Here is a 22,537-nt window from a genome sequence, read left to right as displayed (position 1 = left end):
CAAGGAAGTGAATTTTATGTGGTTGTGATCATTAAATTACAGTAAATGATTAGCCCACAGAGAAAAAAAAGAACACAACAGAGTGGTATAATGTAGGAAAGGCTGGGACAGGGCAGCTGTTCATGACCAAGTACCCTTCCCTAGCTTGAAAACTCTCAGTGAGCTTCACTTTTCGGCTCTTCTGTGGCATTTAGGGATATGTCAACTCTTTGCAGGTGAGGATTGCCCACCATTTTGCTTTTGCACCCTGAGCATGAATAACACCTTTCCAAAAGCCAATTGTTTCCTGAGCTAAAGCAGCAATAATTGCCCACATACAAGTCGTTAAGAAGTTATTTAACACCAGGCTGGAAAGCAGCAAGCTTTACACCTTTTGCTTCACCCCCAGAATGCCATCAACTTTTGAAGTGGAAGCTGGGTGCTTGGTGAGCTGGGCACTCCAGTGTACTGGGATAGAGAAAGCCGGTTCAGCCTAAACAGTGGCACAGGTCTGCTGCCACCACCCTGGACCAGAACCATCCTTCCACCATTTTACAGGCAGCGTGAATCACATCCTTGGCATGGAGAGGCCAGGTGAACCTGGCACCTCCCTTCTGCCGGAGCATCCCTGGGGACCAGCCTGCATCCCCACAGTGACAAGGCCAGCCCCCCACTCCTCTGAGCCTCTTTGGGCTAGGTTACGGGTGGGGGAGCATTCTTGGTGAGGTAATAGTTCGTCAGCATTGTCAGCCAAGATGAGGGCACAGGCTGGGAAAACATTAATGGAAACAGAAAACGTGCAGGACACTATGCAGAATGGGCCCATGGGTCACCCCTGGCATGGCCAGTCCTGCCCACGAGGGCATATACACTGCCATTCTCCTGTTAGCACAGAGAACCGCCCTGCGAACCACTGATGGGTGTGACAGGGGTTGTCAAGGTGCCAGTCACTGGAGATTGCTCTCTGCAGCACAGGGTGGCATGCTCACTGATTCCTGAGAACTGTGGGTTTTTGCTTTTGTTGTTTCTGCTTGGCTGCACTCCCACATGTTAACGTATAACAATACCTTCTTTAGCGCAACATTAGTCTTGACTATTTAAACAGCTTTTTCTTCAGTCTGCACAATGCATGGAAACTATGCAAGATAACAGCCAAAGCTGAAACATACCTCTGTAAAGGTACTGCTGCTATTCCCCAGGACAGGCTAGCTGTGCAGCCACACAGGTTAAGCAGGGGTTTTCACCTCAGGTTCTGTGAGAGCAGGACATCCAGACTGGAGCTGGCACAGCTTTGAACAGCCCAGAGCAAAAGCAAGCAAGCCACCCATCCCAAGCTCCCACAGCAATGCCCGGAAGATCACTGCTGCCAGTCAGGATGGGCTGAAGTGGAGGAACAAGGATTTGTGTTTAACCAGGCTCAGATTCCTGGTACAGTCTGCCATGTCCCCACATGAACCATTGCGCTGGCACAACCAGGTGGCAGAGGGGAGAGCCCCTGCAGCCCAAGAGAGCTCCCCAGGAGCAGCCTGGCATCTGCACCAGTCTCAGCTTGCCCCCATCCACGGGGCAATGGCAAGGGCACAGTGGCAGGAGCAAATGAAAACACACGACTAGCAATGCCCTGGGTTGGTGAGTGTGGCTGAGCAATGTGAAAGCCCCACCCTTGGCACAGAAAACATCTTGTAGATGAAATTGGGCAATAGCGCTTCTTAAAACTGTACTGTGAATCTTCCCATGGGGCTGCTCAGACCCAGTTTTCCTACTGCGAGTCATTTTTAACAACTGGCAGCTCTCCTACTCCTATTTATTCCTGTGAGTAGGTTTCTTCCAAAGCTAATTCCTGGCCACAGCATGGCCCCATGCTCCCTGCCAGCAGCCCAGCTGTGTTTCCCCTGGGGGCTGCTCCACCAGCCTCTGCTCAGCTGGTCTCCTGACTCTACCCTGCTGCTTGGCTAATGGCATTACACCGCTTAAGAGGTGCCATAGGGCCAGCAGCAAGCGCCATCAGTGAGAGGAGGATTAAGCCATGGTTTTGGGATCCTACTGATGGCAGCACTCCCACAGACACCACAGTAACCCCTCACCTTTAAGAGGTTTGACTCCAGTTCGCTTGAGAAACTTTGACTCCAGTTCGCTTTCACACTGCAAACAGGGAAAGCTGCAGGGCGAGCTGCCCTGGCTGCTCTGATCCACAGAGTTTATATTGCCTTTGAATAAAGAACAGACACCAAAAAGAAAAGAAAACTGAAAGCTGAACAGGTTTCCTGTAGCATCACCTTTCTGCATGTCCGATCTGACTGGTGCAGCTCAGACTGTGCAGTGTTTTCTTCTTTATTTTACCACAACCACAGAAAATTCCTACCAAGAAGCACTTCAAAATTTGACTTTGACAAAACTTAGGAACACCCTGAACTGGCCTGTATAAGGTGAGCATACAATAACTTTAAATACTGATGATCAATGACCGATAATCAATGACTTTGGATATTTCAAGGTAAGACTTTAAGAAGAAATTACTGAAACATCCTGACACCACACATTATGCTGCAGGGTAAAGGGAGGGGGAAAGAGAACATACCTGCCACAATGATATTTCAGAATAGCCTTCTGATAGTTCATTACAAACTTGAAAGCATTATTATAAATCATGCTTATCAAGCTTTCCCCGAGTCTCTCTGTATTCTCCTATCATTGATTCCAGTCTTACCAGAACAGTCTTTTTTCTTTTTCTATTTTTTAAAGTAAGTGTTGCCTGTCTGCTTATTAGTTAGGTCAATCCATAATCCCCGAGAGGTTTAAATCCCATTGTGAGTAGAAAGGGTGGGAGTATACTCATTATCTGACAAAATTGTATCTACGTGCACTTCCAGAATGTTTTTCCTTGGAGTCTGACGTTACAACCCTGGTGTGATGGGCAGGACAATGCCATGGGGTTGGATGGGGTTTAGAGGTCTCAAGTCTTGTTCTCTGCAAGTTTTCCACTTCTGTTGGGTTTGACATGAAAGCAGTACAAAAGGGTCAGCACATAAATGTGCAGGGGAATACACACCTCCTGAAACAGAGATGAAAGATACTCTTTGAATGAAACCAGAAGGGGGACAGAAAAAAAGTGGAAGTCAATGGGGGAAACAAAGGGCAGCTTTATGCAAGCAACTATTTCACTCCAAAAATGGCAGGGCTGGCTAAGGCACTGCTGCCCAGTGTTCTTAGTACAGAATTTCAGTGTAGTTAGGGCTTTGCTTGTACTAAGAAGATAATGGCACCCCAAAAGATAAGCTTTAATAGCAGATGGGAGGATGGAGAGAGAGAACAAACAAGGAACAGGGCTCTCCTTCTCAAAAAGCAAAGGACTGGTAAGGAAAATGGAGGGGATTCTTTTAATTTTATCTTATCTTTCTGCTTTAATCATAGGGAACAAAAGTTTTTGATGACTATTCTAAGATCTATTGATCAAAACTGAGAGCCAGGTCCAAACGAGCCAATGTCCCTAATGGGAGGGTAAATAAAGCAGATTACAGATTTCCAGGAAGAAAGCAGCTTTTGGACAACTGGGGACTGGCATAAGAAAGCACTTTTCTTTTTTCCTTTTCCAAAACATGAAGCTCAAACTGATGAAAGCCAGAAATAGACATGTTTAAATAGACATAAAAGGATCGGTGTCAAGGATGAACTGATGCAGGAACAAGCAAATGATAAAGCTGGGCAGACCGTTATGAGGTTTCTGCCAAAAAGCTGTTCAGAGGCATCCATTTGAGCTGCTTCCCAAGCAGGACAAACACACACAAATTGAGCGAGCAGCAGAGCACAGCACAGCTGCAGCGTCAGCCCCTGTACTGCAGCCCTGGCCCCTCACTCACTTCTGCTCCTGCAGGACGGGACATGTGAGTTCACGCTGACAACACCTCCCCACTTGGCAGCAGACTTACCCTGGCAGTTGCTGGATGACAGCTTGCTTGCAGTCTGTTACCAAAGCAGCTGCTCACGTGAGATTCTGAGTTTTGGTTGGACGTTGCCACTCTAAGGAACCTCATGCGATGGCTGTTCTGGTCTGACATAGTATGTGGGGGGGGTTGCCAGAAGACAGACAACTGTGCTTACTTTAAATTCTTTCATTTCCATGCTTGTACGGCCCAAGCTGCAAAGTAGCTTGAACTTACCAATTTTGCTTGCTACTACAAGGGATGCTAAGAGAGACAATAGTGTTTCAAATCAGCCCAAGATGAATGGTGTAGAAGCAGCAGAGAGACAACTTCTGTTTGCTTGCACACCATTTACAACCTAGCAGAGAATTCATTAATTCCCCAGGAAGATCTTTCCATCTTTTTTAACAGCTGCACAGTCAAAACTTACGGGCAGCTGTGTAGAGTCTGATGCAGGATCTATTCAGCCCAAGATTTAGTCTCCAGCAATGGCAGAAGTGAATAGCCTGGGAAGAGAAAGAACTGGGTAAGTTCATCTACTGCACCCAAGCACTTCTCCAGGCACTTCCAGCTCAAGGAATTTCTGCAGGTGAACATGTTTTCTGTTTATTTAGTAACTGTGAATGGACATCTGCAGCAAATACTCTCTCTCGCATCAAACTGAAGACAGCCCAGTCAGCCATCCTTCCATTTCATTTTGCTTAGGTACTTTGCATATTCTCCTAATGTCACACAATTGCTTCCATTTAAACTATGCATTACTTTCCTGGGCCTGAAACGTAGGAGAATAATGTCTCATTGTGGGGAAGGGATGAAGGAGCATTCACCTTTGGGGACAGTGTGGCAGATGACCAGTGCTTCACTCCCAACATGCTAACCTGTCCAGCAGCACCTGCTCTGCAGTTCTAGAGATTTTAGAGCAATGAGACCCTGAAAACCTCATCTTGATCACTTTTGAAAATGTCAGGTTTTGTTGCCACTGATTTTAAGGAAGGAGTTATGAATGAGAGAGCTACTATCCACAGGGCAATTTGAGATTCACATATGGAGAAATAGCAGCCACGCTTAGCCCAAACGAACAATTAAAGCTTCCAACATACCCAATATTGCAGAAAGCTATTTGTATTGGCAGGTAGATAGTATCTTCAGTGCCAGGGGTTGCCATAGGTGTCCAGGCTATTCAGATCGTTCCTGAACACTAGTCCTGGTTTGGAATGTAGCCTGACAGCTGGCAGAAATGGAGCAGATGCGATGGACATATTTGCCATAGTATTGCTCATGTATCCAGTATGTCCTGTGCACCAGGTGAAATGAAGGCTGGCTTCAACTGAGAGCCTTATCTATCTGAGATCAAATACTGCAGACATGCTGCAGAGGATTTCCGAGTCGGGAAATGATGAAGCAGAGCAGTTATGAAGTTGAGCTTTGGAAAATGATGTGCAGTAAGTGAATTAAAAAGGAGAACAGATGAAGACTGGATGCTCTGTAAAGGGAAGGTAGGCAAATGCATTTTTTCTTAAGAATAATTTTGAATGTTGCCTTTAGATCTTGTCTGGAGACCCTTTTTTTTTTTCCCTAAAGCTGCTCTAGTTTCCACCACATGCTGCCTTAAAAGCTACTTCAAGGTCCATTTGTCACTGCATTCATACTCTGTGTTAAAACAATCCAGCCATGGGGCTGGAGAGAGCTGAAATCAGCTTTTCCGCAATACAACAGGACACAGGGTTGCAACATATGTTCCTTCTCTGATACCTGCAGGCCTGGACTTGCAAAAGGAGAGCTGCCAGGGGCGTTCAGCCCTGGGCTTGAACACAAAGGGGAAGTAACTGACCCTTGTGCCTGGGCTGACTGCAGGTAGTGGTCTTCTCTGCTATAACTGCTCTGGAGAGCTTCCTAAACTCCAGTAAGCCTCCAGCACACTGCCACAGGCAGCAGTGCTGTAAGAGCTCCAGAAAAGCTGCAATGCCACCTTTGTGGTGCTGTCCAGTGGAGGGGTCACAGGGATGATCATGGGCCAGAAGCACCTCCCTTCTGAGGAGAGATTGCAGGAGCTGGGCCTGTTTAAAGTGGTAAAACACAGTAGGACCACCTCTGCAAAGAAGGGGACAGCATGCAGAAAAGACAGGGGCATCTGCTTCTGTACATCCTCCCGTAACACTGCTTGTAGCATCTCACGCAAAGAGCCGATCTGCAGGGTTTGGAATTAACTCAGCTCTACTTGCCATGCTGGACTCTGCCAGTGTGACTTCCAGAAAGAGCAGAGGAGATGGGCCCTAGATTTCAGTGCAAGCGAGCAAATGATAACCAGCAATTCCTGATGGAAGGAGCAGGGCAATCCCCGGTTTCTAGGAAGATACCCTGGTGCCAGCTTGCTCCTCGTTCTCTCAAACTGGAACAGGTTGGTTTGGGGCACTGGACCCCTTACTTGTACACACGTGGGGCTTTGGAAAGTGAATCTGACTCTCTGAAACACACACCTTCATGAGCAAGTTGTCTGCAGGGACTAGCTACAGTGAACACTGAGTGCTGGCTGGTGCCACTTTGGCCACCAAAACATGGTTGTCTTATTCTCAGACTTTGTTCTGCTTTCATCAGCTTAGAGATGATGCAGAGTCAAAGACAGAAAGTTTAGAGGGAAAACAAAAGCAAGAGCATGTTTCCCAGTATCATGAGTTAGGGGAAGGCACCTATGCAACAGACAGCTCAGTATAAGGTTGGTCTGACAAAGCTGGCTCTACCATGATTGCACTCCAGTAAAATCAGAAGTTCCTAACCCAACTCTGAGATATCATGTAAAAATTGGGTGGAAGTGAACTACAAAGGCAAAACAGTCTTTCTTCATGATGAAACCTCAGAAGAGTAATTAATTTAATCAACAGACTTCAACACCGCCTTTCATAACCTGAGGTGTACCAAGAGGTTAAGCTACAGGGGCCGAGTTATCTTTGTGACCTTTACCACCAGGAAAATTTACAAACAGCAATTAGCAGATTCAGAGGCCGAAAAAATTAACCCAGATAGAAAGCATGTAATAAATCTCTGGCATTTAACTCTGTGAGGTTGTAGCAGAAAAGCCAAGACAGAAGCTAGGCTGTGCAACAGCCACTGACTGCAGTGAAAGGAATTAGCGTTGCTCTTCTCATGTGACATTTTGCAAACCTCCTCCCATAGTTGTTATATACTCAGGTCATAAAAGTAAAAACCCACTTATTCATGCAGGATCTAGAGTTATTGGACAGTATTTAAGGGAACAAGAGCAAATTACAAGTGACTGCATAGATCACTGATAAGATGCTTTTTCAACCCAGTTTTGCTGTGAACCTTGGAACTTCTAGCTTGGTACAACAGTGAAACCATTTTCTCTCAATAGCATGCAATAAGGTTAATTATATGTTATAGATAAAGTTGCTCTTTGGAGGGATAATACTTACAGTGAGACAGCACAATCCATAGGAGTGATAAAAAGAGGGCAGGCTCATGTACCAGGTGAAGAGTAATGAAATTCTAACAGAGCTGGGTTTTTGTGGGCACACCCTCCCCCCCCACAGCTCTTCCTGGATTAAAGTAATTCTCCAGTCCCCTTCCCTGCAGATTTAATCCATTGTAAGAGAAATCTTTATCTCTGTAATACAAATTGCCTGTGTTTATTCAGCAGTAATGCTGAGTGCACCTGAAGGTTCAACATGTGAGAACTGCAGAGCTATAGGTAAGCCTAACGCACCTTTGGGACAACTCCAAAGCAGTGGTCCTGCTCCCAGGGCACAAAGTACCCACAGGTACCAGCAGCCTAGGTGGGATCCAGAGCAGCTATTCTAGCACTATGCTTTATTTCTACAAATGCCATCTCTAAACTTGTCAAGAAATGCTTCATTTGGCACAGAAAACAAAACCCAGCTGTAGTTGTTAAGTAGAATAGAGAAATCACTAGTGATATACACTGTCCTACCTAAGCACCCCCACTAACCACATCAGGCAATGAAAAAAAAGGGAGAATCGCTGTGTTCTGTCTTGTATTCACCTCCCTCTAGAGCAACTTATTCACATCTCCTGCAAGAATGCCATAGGGTGCCTGCTGCTAGGCAAGCCACTACAAGGCCGCAGTCCCAGCAAGACCATGGCCCAGAGCTATAACAATATTCTGGTGCTTTACTTTTAATACGTTAAAGCATCTCATTGAAACCAGATGTCAAACCACTGCAAGTCTGTCCCTTGGCTCTTTAAAGACTGTGATAAAGCCACATCATCCAGGTGCAAAACCTGCAATTTTAGGTCCCACTGTATCCCCGCAAGGCTTCTTTCTTTTACGTCACCACTTCCAGCTTTTCAGATGTTCTGTATGGACAGGAATTTCTGAAATGAGTAATAGTCCCATGCTCCTGTATGATAGGATGCATTAAATGCATTTAAACCAACAGTCATACAAATCTGGTTCATAATTACCTTCTTGTTCTGGCTGGTTTTTGTGTTTGTTGGTTTTTTTTTAAGGAAAATACATGCTACAGAACAGCAATGTAACAGTCACAGCTGCAGCACAGCAAGCAACGTTCACAGTGGAGCTCTAACATGTCTGGTACAGCAGGACTCAGTGGTGGTATCACTTTGTTCAGGCCACACTAATCTACTGTTAACCTCCACCCTCCATCAGACTTCTGTACTGGCCACATGGAACTATTAAAAGTGAGTCTTGCTGATCACTCCTTGGCTCTCCAGTTAATGAATCAGCTCATGGATGAGAGCCAGCGAGTCTTGGTTTGTGCAATATTGCCACTGGTGGACCATTTTGGTAGCAACTGGGACCTGCTGTTCTTCAACTCGCAGCAATCCCATAAGGAAGGGATCTTCCAAGAGGCCAGGCAAGGTAGACAGCTATTTGATCTTCTGTGTTCACAGTGGCTACACCAAAAACCCATCAGGACCCCTCTGAATTACCCTCCCCTGGAGTAGTCTATGCCAAGGATACAAGGGGCCTCCAGGCCAGTAACAATGGAGTGCTTTTCCCACTTGGCCCCCACTAAGCTCACCTCAGCCTCCAGACAATTCTTCTTCAGAAGCGTTACAAATTGCAGCTACCAATGTGTCCATCTTTTGAAGTGAAGGCCATCTGTGGAACTTCCTCAATGATTTCCCCTTCTTCAGTCTGGCTGGTAGTAGAGTCTCAGAGAGAGAGAGGACCCTCTTTCACTGTTGCAGTGAGCAGGTTATGATATTAGTTGTAAAGTCATAGTGAGAGCAAATGTTCCTTCTTTCTTCCATGTCAGGGATGTTGCTCTATCCAGTCAATATCCATGGCTAGTGAACTCAAAGACATTTGTCAGGCACTGGGAGCAGTATCATCATACTGAAGTTATTACTTATAGTGGGTATGGTCATAATCTAGGGCACAACACAAGTCTTTCTACTCTCAGAAAAGAATGTAAGGATTAGAGGAGTAAAGCGGACAAAGAACTCAGAAGAACAAGATCAATGGAAAAAAGAAGGTCTACACAAACCCTCTTTTTTCCAAATTACTTGAAGTTAGAACCTAAATAGCCACATCTCTGCTGACCTGGCCTAGGGCTTAAGTTCCTCCTGCCACAGCACCAAATGCCTTCAGCAGGCATTTTCTCTTATTCTCAGCAATATGCCAGACTGTTCTGATCAGATGGTAGGGCCAATCTCCACTGCTTATGAAGCCTTCAGTCTACAGTAGTTGGAGGACTAACAGACTACCTCGATCAGTTGTGTTCGTAAGACTGTTAGCCCCTGCATCACACTAAATTAAAGCATGGCTTCTAAATAAACCAGGAAACGGCATTTCAGAGCAGCAGTCTTTGCACTTGTCTGTAGGATGCCATTCTTCATTTACTTACACCTTAATAAAAGGTTAGCAGGAACAGCTCTGCTAACAGGCTGCATGACTTGTTGCATCTTGGAGAAAACAGAACATTGGGGGTTAAGTGCCGCGTTCTGGGGTTTTGATCGTTAAAAGTTGCATACAAGGAGGGCCCTGAAGCACCCCAGCAACCAGAGCAGCACTTGTATGACCCCTAGAGGCCTCAGGGTTCAGGTGAAGAACGATCCCACAGGAGGAGCTTTGCAGAGTGCTGACTTTCACCGCAGAGACACCGCGGCCATGGACTCGATCTCACCCCCACTCCACACCCTCTTCACCGCTGGGGGCAGAACCTCCGGGCTGGTTTGCTGCTGATGCCTCAGGAATCCAGGGTCCCAGTGGAATGCTCCCGGGGACACAGCACTTGCTGGCTGGAAGCACTCCTGAGAATTCATGCAGCTCAAGGGTGCTGTGCCAAACACGCACTTGTCCAGCCCGCTCCACTTTGCACCATGGTGTTGAGAAACCCTCTTTGTTATGGCTCAAAAAACCTCTGCAGGGCAGTGAATGTGGCAATCAAACACAGAACTAAGGCAGCTCACCTGAAGGTGACTCGGTTTTGCCCATATCAGAACATAGCCCAGAGCTCACTTGCAGTACGCTACTGGTTCAATACAAGGGGGTGAGAAGCCGGTTTACCCTTGGCTTTGTGATCTCAGTATCAAGGTTTTATGAATAGCTCCCATCCTTAAGCTATGAGGAAAGAGATAGTCTTATGATCATCATTCAGTTTCCAGTTTGCTGAAAACATTAGATAAAAGCAACACATTCACCTCAGATATCAGCAGCCACCTAGAATGCTGACATGCTAAACAAAAGTGCAGGACACAGGATACATTGGAATGCCTCTGAACCATGCCAGGCCTCCTGTGGAGGAAGCACATTTACCAAGTTCGTGAGAAATCAGGTGAGCTGGACAGAAAATGAGTTGGATATGCATGGCTGCCAGAAGGAGCCTCAAGCTATGAAGTAGTCAAGAGGAAACATAAGAGTTCTGTGCAAAAACTGCATCTGAATTAGACCACATTCTCCACCCTACTACACTCCCCATCAACTGACATCCTCCCTCTGTTAATGTATTTTATTTCAACCCATTGCAAAGGTATCCCTGGCTTCCCCTTCGAAAATACAATGGCTAGAACTATGTTTGGAGGTGCAGCAGTGTCACAGCCAGCCAAAGCAACTCAGGACCCCGCATGACCAAGAACAGGCATGACAGGTAACAAGGAGGCAGGCTGCAGCACCTAACTTTTGTGGCAAAGAGACCTGGGAGCACCTTGTGCTCCCGACAGCTCCCAGGAGCTAATACAGCTTGCAAGATTCAAAGGAGTACTAGCACAATAAACACTTTGATAAATTCATTGCCCCTCTTGCCCACCCGAGTGGCTGAACTGGACAGCTTGTGAGGTTGTTTGAGCTCCAAATATAGCTACATGGAAGGATGGATTAAACCAGCACAGCTTGACAGAACAATTGCAGCATATTCCTGGTAGCCCTTGCAGACCTTCAGTAGTCTGTGGCCTACAGAGTAGCAATTGAATGCACAAAAATATTTACAGAGGTAAGAATGAACCTGAGCTGGGTACTTGCAATTTCAGTTATTCCTTATGGCCAGTAATGTAAAAACAGTATTGTTCACTGCCCCCTTACAGAATAGAGGTCTTAAAAGGTGTCTGGAGAATATAAAGCTCTAATTTGCACAGCACAAGCGAGATACAAACTCCTCTGCTCCCTTCCTGTCCCTTCCACTCAGCTGGACTTGTCTCTAACACAGATTTCTCCTTATTAGTGGACTTCAGAAACAGTGAAAACAGAGAAAAGACATTCACCTTGTTCTCTTCTTTTAATTGAGCTCTAGGTAACTCTGCCTGCAAGTACAAAGGAGGTTGTTGCATACAAACTTCATAGGCCACCTTTGAAACTTTATCCTGTCACTAATGAAAAAGATTTTAAGAAGAATCAACGTATTTTCTTCAACAAGTAACAAAAGTTTGTAAGACAAGATGGATTCTTCCCAGTTTTATAAACAGAATGAAAGGAATCCCCTCTCAGCTCACACTCCTTTTCCCATCTCCTAAACAATTGCACTACAGTGGGGACACAGACACACCATCAGGAATTCTTGCCACACTCCTGAGCTGCTTGAGAAACAACTCTCAGACACTTGCCGTACTTCTGGCAGAGTCAGAGAACAAAGGTTTGTTAACCAGAGGATGAAACATGCAGATAGATTATCATGTAACATCTGAACTTCTGAAACGTTGTGAAACCCACTTCTCTATTTGAAGACATTATTTACTGTCCAAGATGATCCTTTTGGGTTTAGCTGGAATCTTCAGGCTGCAATTTCCAAAAGCAGGAACAGATTTCCTGTGATAGTTAAGGACATCTCCTACCTTCCTGGACCACTGGAAACTCAACACCCCAACATCTCATCACACCTCAGTTCTGTAATTCTGCTCATGAAAGAGAGCACAGTGAAGGCACCGCAGGAGGTAACTTATTATTTCTCCTAATTTTAAACACTGCAATGACTCAATACAAGAGGAGAGAGGTGGTTCAACACCAAAAATAAATAAATCTGCCAGCTCATTCTTCACAGGCCTCTGCAGCACACAGATCTCAAACAGTATTTTTATAGCATCGTCGTCCTCAGTAAATCTGAAGTCATCCCATTGCCTTCATGTTAAGCCTGCAGAGTTATAAACAATTTTCTGTTACTGTAAGTATAGTCATTCATCATCTCTTGATTTAATCTTCACCAAAGATTACTGGATCTAAGCATGAGACGCCCAAAGGAAAGAGGAAGAGACCAGGACAGACAGAATTAAACATCCCGGTCTCTACCCAGCACCAGAGCTGTCATGTATAGCTCTGACTGGTAACACACTTGGTTGATCTAGAGCAGTTTTCTTACTGCTCTAAATACAGAGACATACAAACTGAACATTAAGACTTTGGGAAGAACACTTTTAAACTACAGCCCCTAAAGTTTAGTTAGAAACTCCTGAGCTAGCTTTAAACTAGGTACCTGATGGATGGCTGAAGGAGCATGGACCTTGGGTCAACTTTGTCACCAGAAGCATTACCATGCAGAATCACATTTTTTTACCCTGGAAAACTATCAAGTCGAAAGGTGTGATTCTGAGGATCCTAGCATGAGGGTTCACAATAACAGCTCAGGTACCAGCTTCTACTGGCTCTCATCACCTACTGCTTGCATTCTTTATTGTAATTATATCTTTGTAAGGAAGAGAACTCTTCAGAACTAATCACATCTTTACATAAAACATGCTAAGGAAGTGCAAAATGTGATTTCAACACCATTGAAGCATGCAGCATGCTGAAGAGCACCAGTATGACAGATGCCTGCGATGCACCTATGATTGCAAGCTTACATATGGGAAGCCTGCAGTTGCAGCAGTTTGTTTTTTGTTTTGAACAGAATGGCATGGGCACAATCTGAACTGCTTAGAAAGATATTCTGAGTCAGACTAAAGGTCTGTCTAAACCTGGAAGCTGTCTCCAATGGCTGCCACTAGTGGGATGAAGAACACTGAAGAATACAGAGTCACGAATCCCTGACATATTGCTCCACCTTTCAACACTTCATGACTAGCTGGTAGTAGGCTGACAGATTTGGCTTTCATGTTTATCTGCCAGCTGTTTAAATCCATATAACCTTTCATCATTCACAAATCCCAGTGCAAGGACTTCCTCAGCCTTTGAACATTCGTAGACTCCGCCACTGATACACACTGTACATTTAATGTACCTAGATCCTATACTGGAAGAGGCAGTGAACAGTAACTCTGCTTTATGCCACCCATAAAGTAGAAACAAGCCTTTGGTCGTCAATTCTCCATGCTAAAGACTCACGCTGAATATTTTACTCCCTTTCTGAATACTTTGCTCTCTCAACTTTTGGAACAGTATTTTTTTCCACAGCAAAGAACAAATCAGTTTCCCCAAAAAGGCAGTGTAAATGCCAGATCCTGAACTCCATTGTAAATGGGTGCAACCATTTTTCTGCACAGTGAAAGTGAACAGCTTGTATTCTAAAGGAGTTATTCAATTCAAAGTTACCCTGATTGACTAGGAACTGATAATATACAGGGAACACATGAGACTTTCCACATGCTGAGTTTATTCTTGGCTAGCCACCCAGTTTAGCTTTACATTAAAACCCAGACTTTAAGGCTTGCATTATGTATGAGAATCCAGATAAGTTTACAGCATTAATTATTCCACACAAAAGAAAACCTGGTATTAACAATTCAATGCATCATTTACATAATAATTAGAAACACCTTACTTCCAAAGAATTTGGGCATAACTGCACCACTTTGCCATTTTGATTCCTTACTCATAAGTTACACCTTCACAGGCATGCTTCTATTAGTTGCAACAATTATGAAAGTGAATTTTATCACATGAACTTTTGACTGTGATCCATTACAGTGTCATTCTGCCCCTCCTACTGCATCTAGAATATCGTGGTTTCAAAGTTCAGGGTGCTTTGTAAAAGCAAATTATCTGCCATGGGCACACCTAGGGTACTAGCTTCTCACTTTACTAGATGAGGCATCTTCCAGAGTTCCAGTCTGAGGGGTTAACAGGAAAAAAAGACACAGGAGATGGAGTTTTGGTGTTGTCAGCAAACAAGTTCACATAAGTACTGAGGTGTTGAGCAAGAAGTGTTGATTACTACTTTAATGAGACTGTAAGATCATGCTTTTGTGCTAAGCAATGCACAGAACCTTTGCATTCCTGTAAGCACTTTAAAATTTAAGTATTAAAGAGGATGTAAGAGTGGACAAGGGACACATGGGGTGAACATTGATGAAGGTCAACAAAATGAGCAGAGACAAAAGTCACCACCTGATATTTAAGCAATCTCAAATAGCATTTAAAAGCCTATCTTGACAAATCTCATAGGGAATGAGACATTCAGGAAGGACAGAAGTCCCTCCTGTTATTAGGCTCAAGAATGGCCCTCTGGCTTGGTGAGCAAGTTATCCTGGGAATCTGGCTTTCTGGAGCCCTAGTGACAATAGGGTAATATTCAGCAGCAGGAGGTGACAATCAATTTATCTTTCATACTCGGTAAGCTCAGTGGTATTAGAAGTGAAAGACACAGCAGATAGAAATGTAGAGCCTATGAAACGATAGGACAATGATTAGAGAGCCATAAAAAAAGATGTTAGGAAGACAAGGTAAAAAGGAAAGAGGGAATGAACACAGGATTTTCAAGAACTGCCACCATGTCATAAATTCACTTTGGCGGGGGAAGGGCTGGTCAAATTATAAGCTGCAGAAATGCAGACCTGTGAATGTAGTGCTCCCTGCAAAGCTGTCTGCTCCACCACTGCAATGCTCCACCCCATTTAGCTTGAAGTCATGGCTGACACCCATCAAGATGGAATGCAGAGTGCTTGCCCAGCAGCCTCAATCAGGGTTGCACTCCCCCACTAAAAGGCAGACAGTCAATAACAAAGCCCTCACTGAGCAATGGCTCAACACACCATCACAGCCTACAAAATCAATTTGTTTATTGTTACAGAATGCAAGACAAAGATTTCAAAATCAGCCCTGTCCCAGAGCTTCACCAAAACAAGCCAACCCAGTATATTCAGGTTTACAAAAGGAGTATGTTCATCTTCAGTTAAGCTGCTTTTCCAATGATCAGCACACTCATAAAAAACACCATGATAAAGAAAATCCACATGAAAAACCTGTCCATCACTTTTGCAACTTTTCTCCACTCAATTCCTTTGGCCCGGTTTGCTTTATGGTCTCGAATACAATTAGCAATATACTCAATATTTTTAATCAGCATTTTGTAACAGGAACAGCAATTAACAGTCTCCCTAACATTAATGTCATCATGAGCTCCATAGCTTTTATCGAAATTTCCATTGGGCTTCTCCTTGATATCACAGTCATCATTCCTGCTGGGAAGGTGACTCGTTACCTCTGTGTGCCTAGTCTGACACCCTTCATCTCCCTCTAACTTCTTCTGTTCTTCTTCCTTCTCTCTTCTTGGACTTGTGCAGTTTTCACCCACATCATAAACAAAAAAGATTTTTGACATGTAGTCCAAAATAACCACCCTGGCCCATTGTGGAACAGGCTTTGCTTCTGAACCACAGTGATGGAGATTCATTATAATGATTGTCAGCGCAGTGGAAGCTGTTATCATGGTCATAGTTGCTATGTAATACTTTCCTGGAACACAAAACAAAATCATATTGGAAATGCTACCCTAATAATTAAAAAAAAATATGCAGAAATAACAATATAACACAGTGCTAAGTAAATGCAAGTGAAACTAGTTTTAATCATCTTGATTCTCTCTACATAGATCACACTTAATTTACCATTTAAAAACAAAGATTAAAGTCATTAAAGCAGAACCTTATATGCCTCTCAGATAATTAAGTTTTTAGCATGGTAAATATTTGTAAGTCGAAACCCTCTGTTTTCTCAAGATAAACATTAAGCTGCTTTCTGAATGGGTGCATCAGGAGCCCTCCTCTTTCCCTGGTGTCTGCAAAATCCCAATGTCAATGGCTTCAGGTGGCACATAAGAAATCCCACTTCCCACTATTAACGAAAGTGATAATGCATTGTTGGAGCTACTGGCGCACCCCATACAAGCGGATGGATGCCTTCACACTCACACAGGCCAGGGAATATCCAGACCTTGCTGGTATCCATAACTAGCATAGTGACAGTTGAGAGGCCAGGCACAGAGCTAAAAGGTGGCTCCATTGCCTGTTGATATTTGCTAGCTGTATGTGCAAATTTTAGCATGGCTAATCCAGATAAAAGCAAGGTTCACTCTGTCCAGGAATAGATAATAAACACAGCGAGTACGAACTGTGCCACTCAGCCACTGCTTTTCATAACTGCAGTACACAGCTCTCCAGATAACCTACTGTGGCTTCTGTTCTGTGCAGAGGCAGCTCCCAGTCCTGCTCAACTGTTGCACAGCCTCTGCAGGAAAAGCAAAGGCTGGCCACAGACAAGCATGATGTGATCCCAGTTTTCAAAGGGGTTGGAAAGGATGTTGAGTGAGAGTCAGGTAATGGAGAAAGCAGACTAAAGCTAGGTCTGCTATTCTAGGCAGGAATAGTTGCTGCTGGTGTGGGAAATGCATTCATTGACCAGTGTTTTGTCTCAGTTAAGCCATGTAGTTTTCTGTATACACATTAATAATGAAAATAAAAGTAATAGATCTGAATTCTGTTAATGAAGCTGGAAGCCAGTGGGGAGGCAACCATGTTCCGAGGCAGACAGCCTCATTTCTGAGAGGGCAGATAAGCCCAGGGCAGGGGAAAGGTCCTGGCAAAAGGTAAACAGGCAGTGCTGAACACCACCCTTCCACTACACATCAGCTCTTCTGAATTCTCAGACAAAAGTTAAAATCCAGCATAATGGATTGCAGGAATTACAATTCAATGTAATGATTGACAGATATTAAGTCAACTCTGAGCATCCCAGCCAGGCCATCCAACCATCTAGATTTGACAGAAACATGTCTTGAAGCAGTATGACCTTGTACTTATTTCTTGCTTACACTTCATACACTGATTCTAAAACTGATGTTTCCATCATTAGCTTTACTACAAGACATGATAAAATAACCCTAAATGTCTAACTACATGTAATACAAAATAAATTATACATAATTTAAAATGAACACAAAAACTTAAAGAGCTGCAGCATATTTGTACAAATTCCACATGCATTGTAAGTATTTCACTGTGTTTTAAGAGTGTAGCATCTTTATATCTTTATCTTCCCAAAAGCCACAAATCACACATACAACTCTACTACTAATAAGCCATATTAAAAGACAAAGTGTATAAAGCTCACCTATCAAGGGTACATTTTCAGAGGGAGGCATGATCTCTGCAACCATCAGCTGGAACACAGTCAGAGCAAGAAGAACTGTAACACCCAGAGACACTTTTTCCCCAGAGTCTGCAGGGAGATAGAATCCCAGTGGAGCCAGGAAAGAGATCAAAATGCAAGGAAGCAACAAATTAAATATGTAGAAAGAAGACTTCCTTTTCAAAATCAGTGTGAAGGTCACATCTGGATAAGGCTCAGAGCAGCAGCCATAAGTGATGACATTCTTAACTGCTGGCATACCATGAATCTCCCATTCCACATCTTCTACAAAGTCAGAGAGGTCACCACTATCAAGAGAATTGATGATGTCTACCTGATTACCATTATAAGTCCAGGACCCAAATGTAAGGTTGCACTGTTGGCTATCAAAAGGAAAATAAGATACATCCACTACACATGAGCTCTTTGTGATAGCAGGGGCATCCCAAGTGATTTTTCCATCATATCTCAACACAACATTAGTGTTCACAGGCTCTGAAAAGTCATCATCAGCTCTAAAAGACAGAAAAATGACAGTCAGGATTGACAGGCAACAACTTCAAGTGTGGGATAGGGAAGAGGGGGCAAAGCAGAAGACCCTCACTTCACACCATTAAAATCACACTTGTGAAAACATATTTCTATTTCTACTGAACTTCAGTACAAACTTGTTATTAACTATTTTTTAACAGGTGCTAATGCCTGTTAATGCCAAACAACAGTGCTGCTAAATTTTGTTCTCTTTGTTGGCCACAGTGCCTTCAAACTTGACCTCAAACAGGATACAGTAGGATAAGAATCCATCCAAAGATGAAAATAATCTACTGGTCACTAGTGGCCTGGAAGAGCAGACAAGGAGTGCAGCCTTCATGTACCACCTTTTTGTGGACAACCTTCCAGAGCTCTTCAGCAGTCTCAGCAGATAGCACTCAGGCTGCCAGGGTATTCAATTCCCAGCGCAGAGAAACAGAGAACAGCTTTGCTGTGTACCATAATCAACTACCAAACCTTGCCTATGGTTTTTATTGAAAAATATTTAAATTATCAGAAACAAACGTTAAGACAACACACACACACCTTGCAAAGGTCAGATACAGTTACAGAAGTTCAGACTCTGTGCCAGTTCCTCCCCCAACCCCCTCCCTCCCTCAGACATATTCAGCTGATTTTCAACAGCCACACTCACTTGTTATATAGGACAATATCTGGTCTCCAAACCAAACTGCTTGGAATCCTGATAGAATCCAGCCCATCATATTTATCTTTGTCCCATTTGAGGTATGCATCATACCAGCTTTGTCGAATCCATAAGTAAGCTGACAAAATTTGGTTCCTTTCATCCTGCATAAAAATGTAAAAGTATATCTAGCTGAAGGTGACAAAAAACACATCTTAGAAGCAGACAGCATTTGTTCTACAGCTTTAAAGTAGTGCTCGAAACAGGCCAGAACACTAACAGGCCACAAGAGTACTTCCCAGCCATATGCCCATACACTATACTGAGCTCGCTCGTTGACTTTCTTTTGCCCAACTTTCTTCCCCCTGCATCCTCCCTAGCTTTAATCACAGTTGTCTAAAGCTCCTAGTATCTTAAGAATTTCTTTTTAAGAATACCAAGCAGCTGACAGATTCAGTCTAACAAGTTCTTAAAGCTTGGTGAGGCCTTGAAGTTATAATTCAGAAGTCACAAGAGTGATTTTCCATTCTCCTTTCAGACACATTTTCTTTTGCCTTAAGAGTGTATCTGGCTCAACCAAATTTATAGAAAAGTTACTGAAGGCTAAAATAGGGCATTTATGTAGGAATTAACTGCAACTTAGAAAAAGCATTTGCTCTGTTTATTTAAAACTCAGCAAAAGTTGCCTGGAGGGTGTGACACCAACATCTAACTACAAGTTAACAATTCAGCAGCTTGAAGTTTGCAGACTTACAATGGAAGTCAGGTAGGAATCTACAAAGTACTGGGAGAACTGGACCCTCCTGAGGAAGCATTACTGAAGTTGTCACAAAAAAATACAAGTTGCTTTTCCTACTCCAAGCAAAAGGTTTACAGCTAGTACGTTTCTTGCAGATCTTTAGAAAACCTATTACTCACCATATCTTTAATTTGGGATAATGTGATCTGAAGAGTGACATTCAGTACTTTATCTGTGTCTTCCACTGGTCTTAGAGCATTTGAGTAGTCTTCAAAGAGTTCATTAAACAGCATGTGAGCATATTTTCCTTTGGCTGATTCTACAGCTAGATAACAGATTTGTTCAGTACATCAGATTAAGCACTGGGTAGTATAACAAGACACCTTCATCCTACAGCTTTAAGTAGTATTCTCTACCTTAAAGTAGGAAAGTGGTATTTCCTATATTTGTCATTCATATACTGTAGAATATCATTTAGTTCAGAAACAGAAGTATACCTGATGAAGCTATTCAATACCTGATGACAGCATTCACCTGTAGTAAATGAATAGCTAACTTTAGTTTTTCACACTCAAAAAAAAAGCTGCATACGGAGATTCCTGCCTTTTTGAAGGTAAATATCATTACCATTATTTTACTGTTGTCTTTCATAGGTATATTTTTACAGATTATATATGTATATATATACACACACTGATTATATAGATTATTTTCTTAAGTCACACATCTGCCAAGCTAAAATTAGAATCAAAGTCTGAAGTCAAACCTACTCCCAGGCTAATGACTTGCGATATCTCCCTAAATACAGCACTAATAGATTCATGCTACTTTCAGAAATATTTATGTATTTATTAGCTACCTGGAAAAACTCTGAGCTGCTTTTCTTCACAAATTGGCAATTGTACAATGTATAAACACATCCTTGCACTAACATCTTTTCTAAACCATGTATTTGGAGATCCTTCTTGCTAGCCAGACTTGATCACTAAGAAAATGTCACTGAAACTTCAGGTTTTAAACAGCAGTTGTGCTGTTTCACAGTTTTGTACATTATAGTTTCTCTAGGCAGTCTCTGTATTACCTTTAGACAGATTCACGCATTTCTGCAAGCAAAGGGTGAGGACAGTAACACTCAAGACTTGCACAAACGCCAGATGACACTACAGAGTAACCAAGTGCTTTGAAGTATATCACTCTGGTGACTCATAGTGACTTCCTGAACTAACCAGAGTTCAAAGCAAACCTTCCTGACTAAGAAGAAATCCTGACAAATAAAAGCTTCCCAGAAAGCATTTAAATTCTGGCTGTACATGGTCATTCATTTTGTCTGTATCATCAGTGAGACAAAGTAAAACAAAACAGCTGAAAGCCTTCTGGAGTTCAACCACACAAGACACATCAAGACACCATCTCCCGAGTTAAGTAAACCTCAATGCAACATTTAGCTATCAAGCAGCATTCTCACCTTGAAGTGTCACTGTTGTGAACAGCAACCACAGAGACACATTAAAGGAGGACAGGCTATTTCTCTTCATTTTTGGTTAATAAATAAAACCATTCTCCCAGGGACAAAAATGTTTATCACCATCCAAAACTAACAAAAAAAAAATTCGAATTGCACAGCACAAAGATGCTGAGGCACTGGTGAGCTGCTAGAAGCAGCTCAGTCCCCCCTCAGCCGCTGTCAGAGTCCTACAGCGATTGATGGTCTTTGTCTCTGCCCCTGCCTGAGGCCCGGTTGAGCCCTCCCTCTCTCCGTAACCTGAGCTGAGCTGCCTGCTCTCAAGCTAATGCTGGAGACTATGACAAACGGATTGGATATCAGCAGGAAAATCGTATTCCATTGCAATTTTTAGTACAAATGTAGTAGTTTTGTCCAGAAGAACCCTCTTACAGTTCTTTGTTCGGCCACATTTTCTTGCCTATGTGTTGAGCAATAGCCTGCTCAGAACCAGTTGTGCAGAATCTGTGGACCCTCACAAAAAAAAGTTGCCTGCCTTAGTGCTTTATTTGATATAGTCACAGTGTACACCACACATCCAATATGTCACAAGACAGAAAAAAAAAACCACAGCCTACATACTGCCATGCTAACAAAACAAGGTTTCACCACATGGAAGAGACGGCAGCTACACCAAAGTCAAACAACGCAGGCAACATTTGCAGCAGCCCGGTATCACTGTGCAAACAAGAACTTCCACAGGTGTAGACAACTCCGACCAGAATTCAGTACAGTAAATCAGAAATAAAATTGGACTCCACAGATAAAATGTCATTTCCCAATACAGTACAATTTTTCCCAGGTGAACTTGACAAAACTTTACTAAGAATTACAGACTTACTAGAGAGCTCCTGCATTTAGCCAAAAGACTTACAGGAGCGAGAGATAAATATGAAACAACAGCACACCTGGCCTCCCATCTACCCCAATCATCAGACCTTCATTAGCTCTCTCCATATTACTCATGTGGCCAAGTTATTTTCCAATACTGCAGGAATCTTCTTACAAATTTCTCAGAGACTAGGGAAGATTATTCCCTCCTTTCCATAGTCCAATCCATCCTTCCTGATTTACTGAAATGTATTTTGCCATTCTTATAGAACACATAACGAAACAGTCACTGAAATAGAAAGGTGAGAACATAGAATGAACTACCAGCAAAAAGAATTGGTCCAGAATAGCTCTAATCCACACAAAATATAAAAAATACTGTTGCTTTACTCTTGTGTAGTCTTTTGGCTAAAAGGAATCTCACCTCTCTGTACACAGTTTCTATATAGTAGCACTCCTGGTGCTCACTGGCTAACAGTTGTGCTTTCATGGTGTCTATAAATCAATGACATTTACAGCCAGGTTTAATAAGTAAGCAATAAAGAATTTCAGTCAAAGCACCTGTAATGAAATTCATCTCCATCACTTCATTTGCTGAATTGTCAAAGGAAGTAAAAAA

At 43.1% G+C, this 22,537-nt stretch overlaps 1 protein-coding gene across 1 annotated transcript; it reads right to left on the bottom strand.

Annotated features, from left to right (window-relative positions):
• Nucleotides 1-15,039: 15,039 nt before the first annotated feature.
• CHRNA9 (cholinergic receptor nicotinic alpha 9 subunit) lies at nucleotides 15,040-21,879 on the bottom strand. Its single transcript, XM_062642398.1, has 5 exons — nucleotides 21,052-21,879; nucleotides 19,766-19,911; nucleotides 18,857-19,011; nucleotides 17,653-18,185; nucleotides 15,040-15,999 (listed from the first exon to the last, which is right to left on the bottom strand). The coding sequence occupies exons 1-5, from the start codon at nucleotides 21,119-21,121 to the stop codon at nucleotides 15,437-15,439; spliced, it is 1,467 nt and encodes a 488-aa protein (XP_062498382.1). The 5' UTR covers nucleotides 21,122-21,879; the 3' UTR covers nucleotides 15,040-15,436.
• Between the last annotated feature and the right edge of the window lie 658 nt (nucleotides 21,880-22,537).

The sequence above is a fragment of the Pezoporus occidentalis genome, unplaced genomic scaffold (genome assembly GCF_034315485.1).
Source record: "Pezoporus occidentalis ecotype Australia unplaced genomic scaffold, CSIRO_AGI_Poc_V1 ctg71, whole genome shotgun sequence".
In the NCBI taxonomy this organism is placed as follows: Eukaryota; Metazoa; Chordata; class Aves; order Psittaciformes; family Psittacidae; genus Pezoporus; species Pezoporus occidentalis.
The sequence above is the reverse complement of the archived record's forward strand: the minus strand, read 5'-3'. Positions and strand labels throughout refer to the sequence as shown.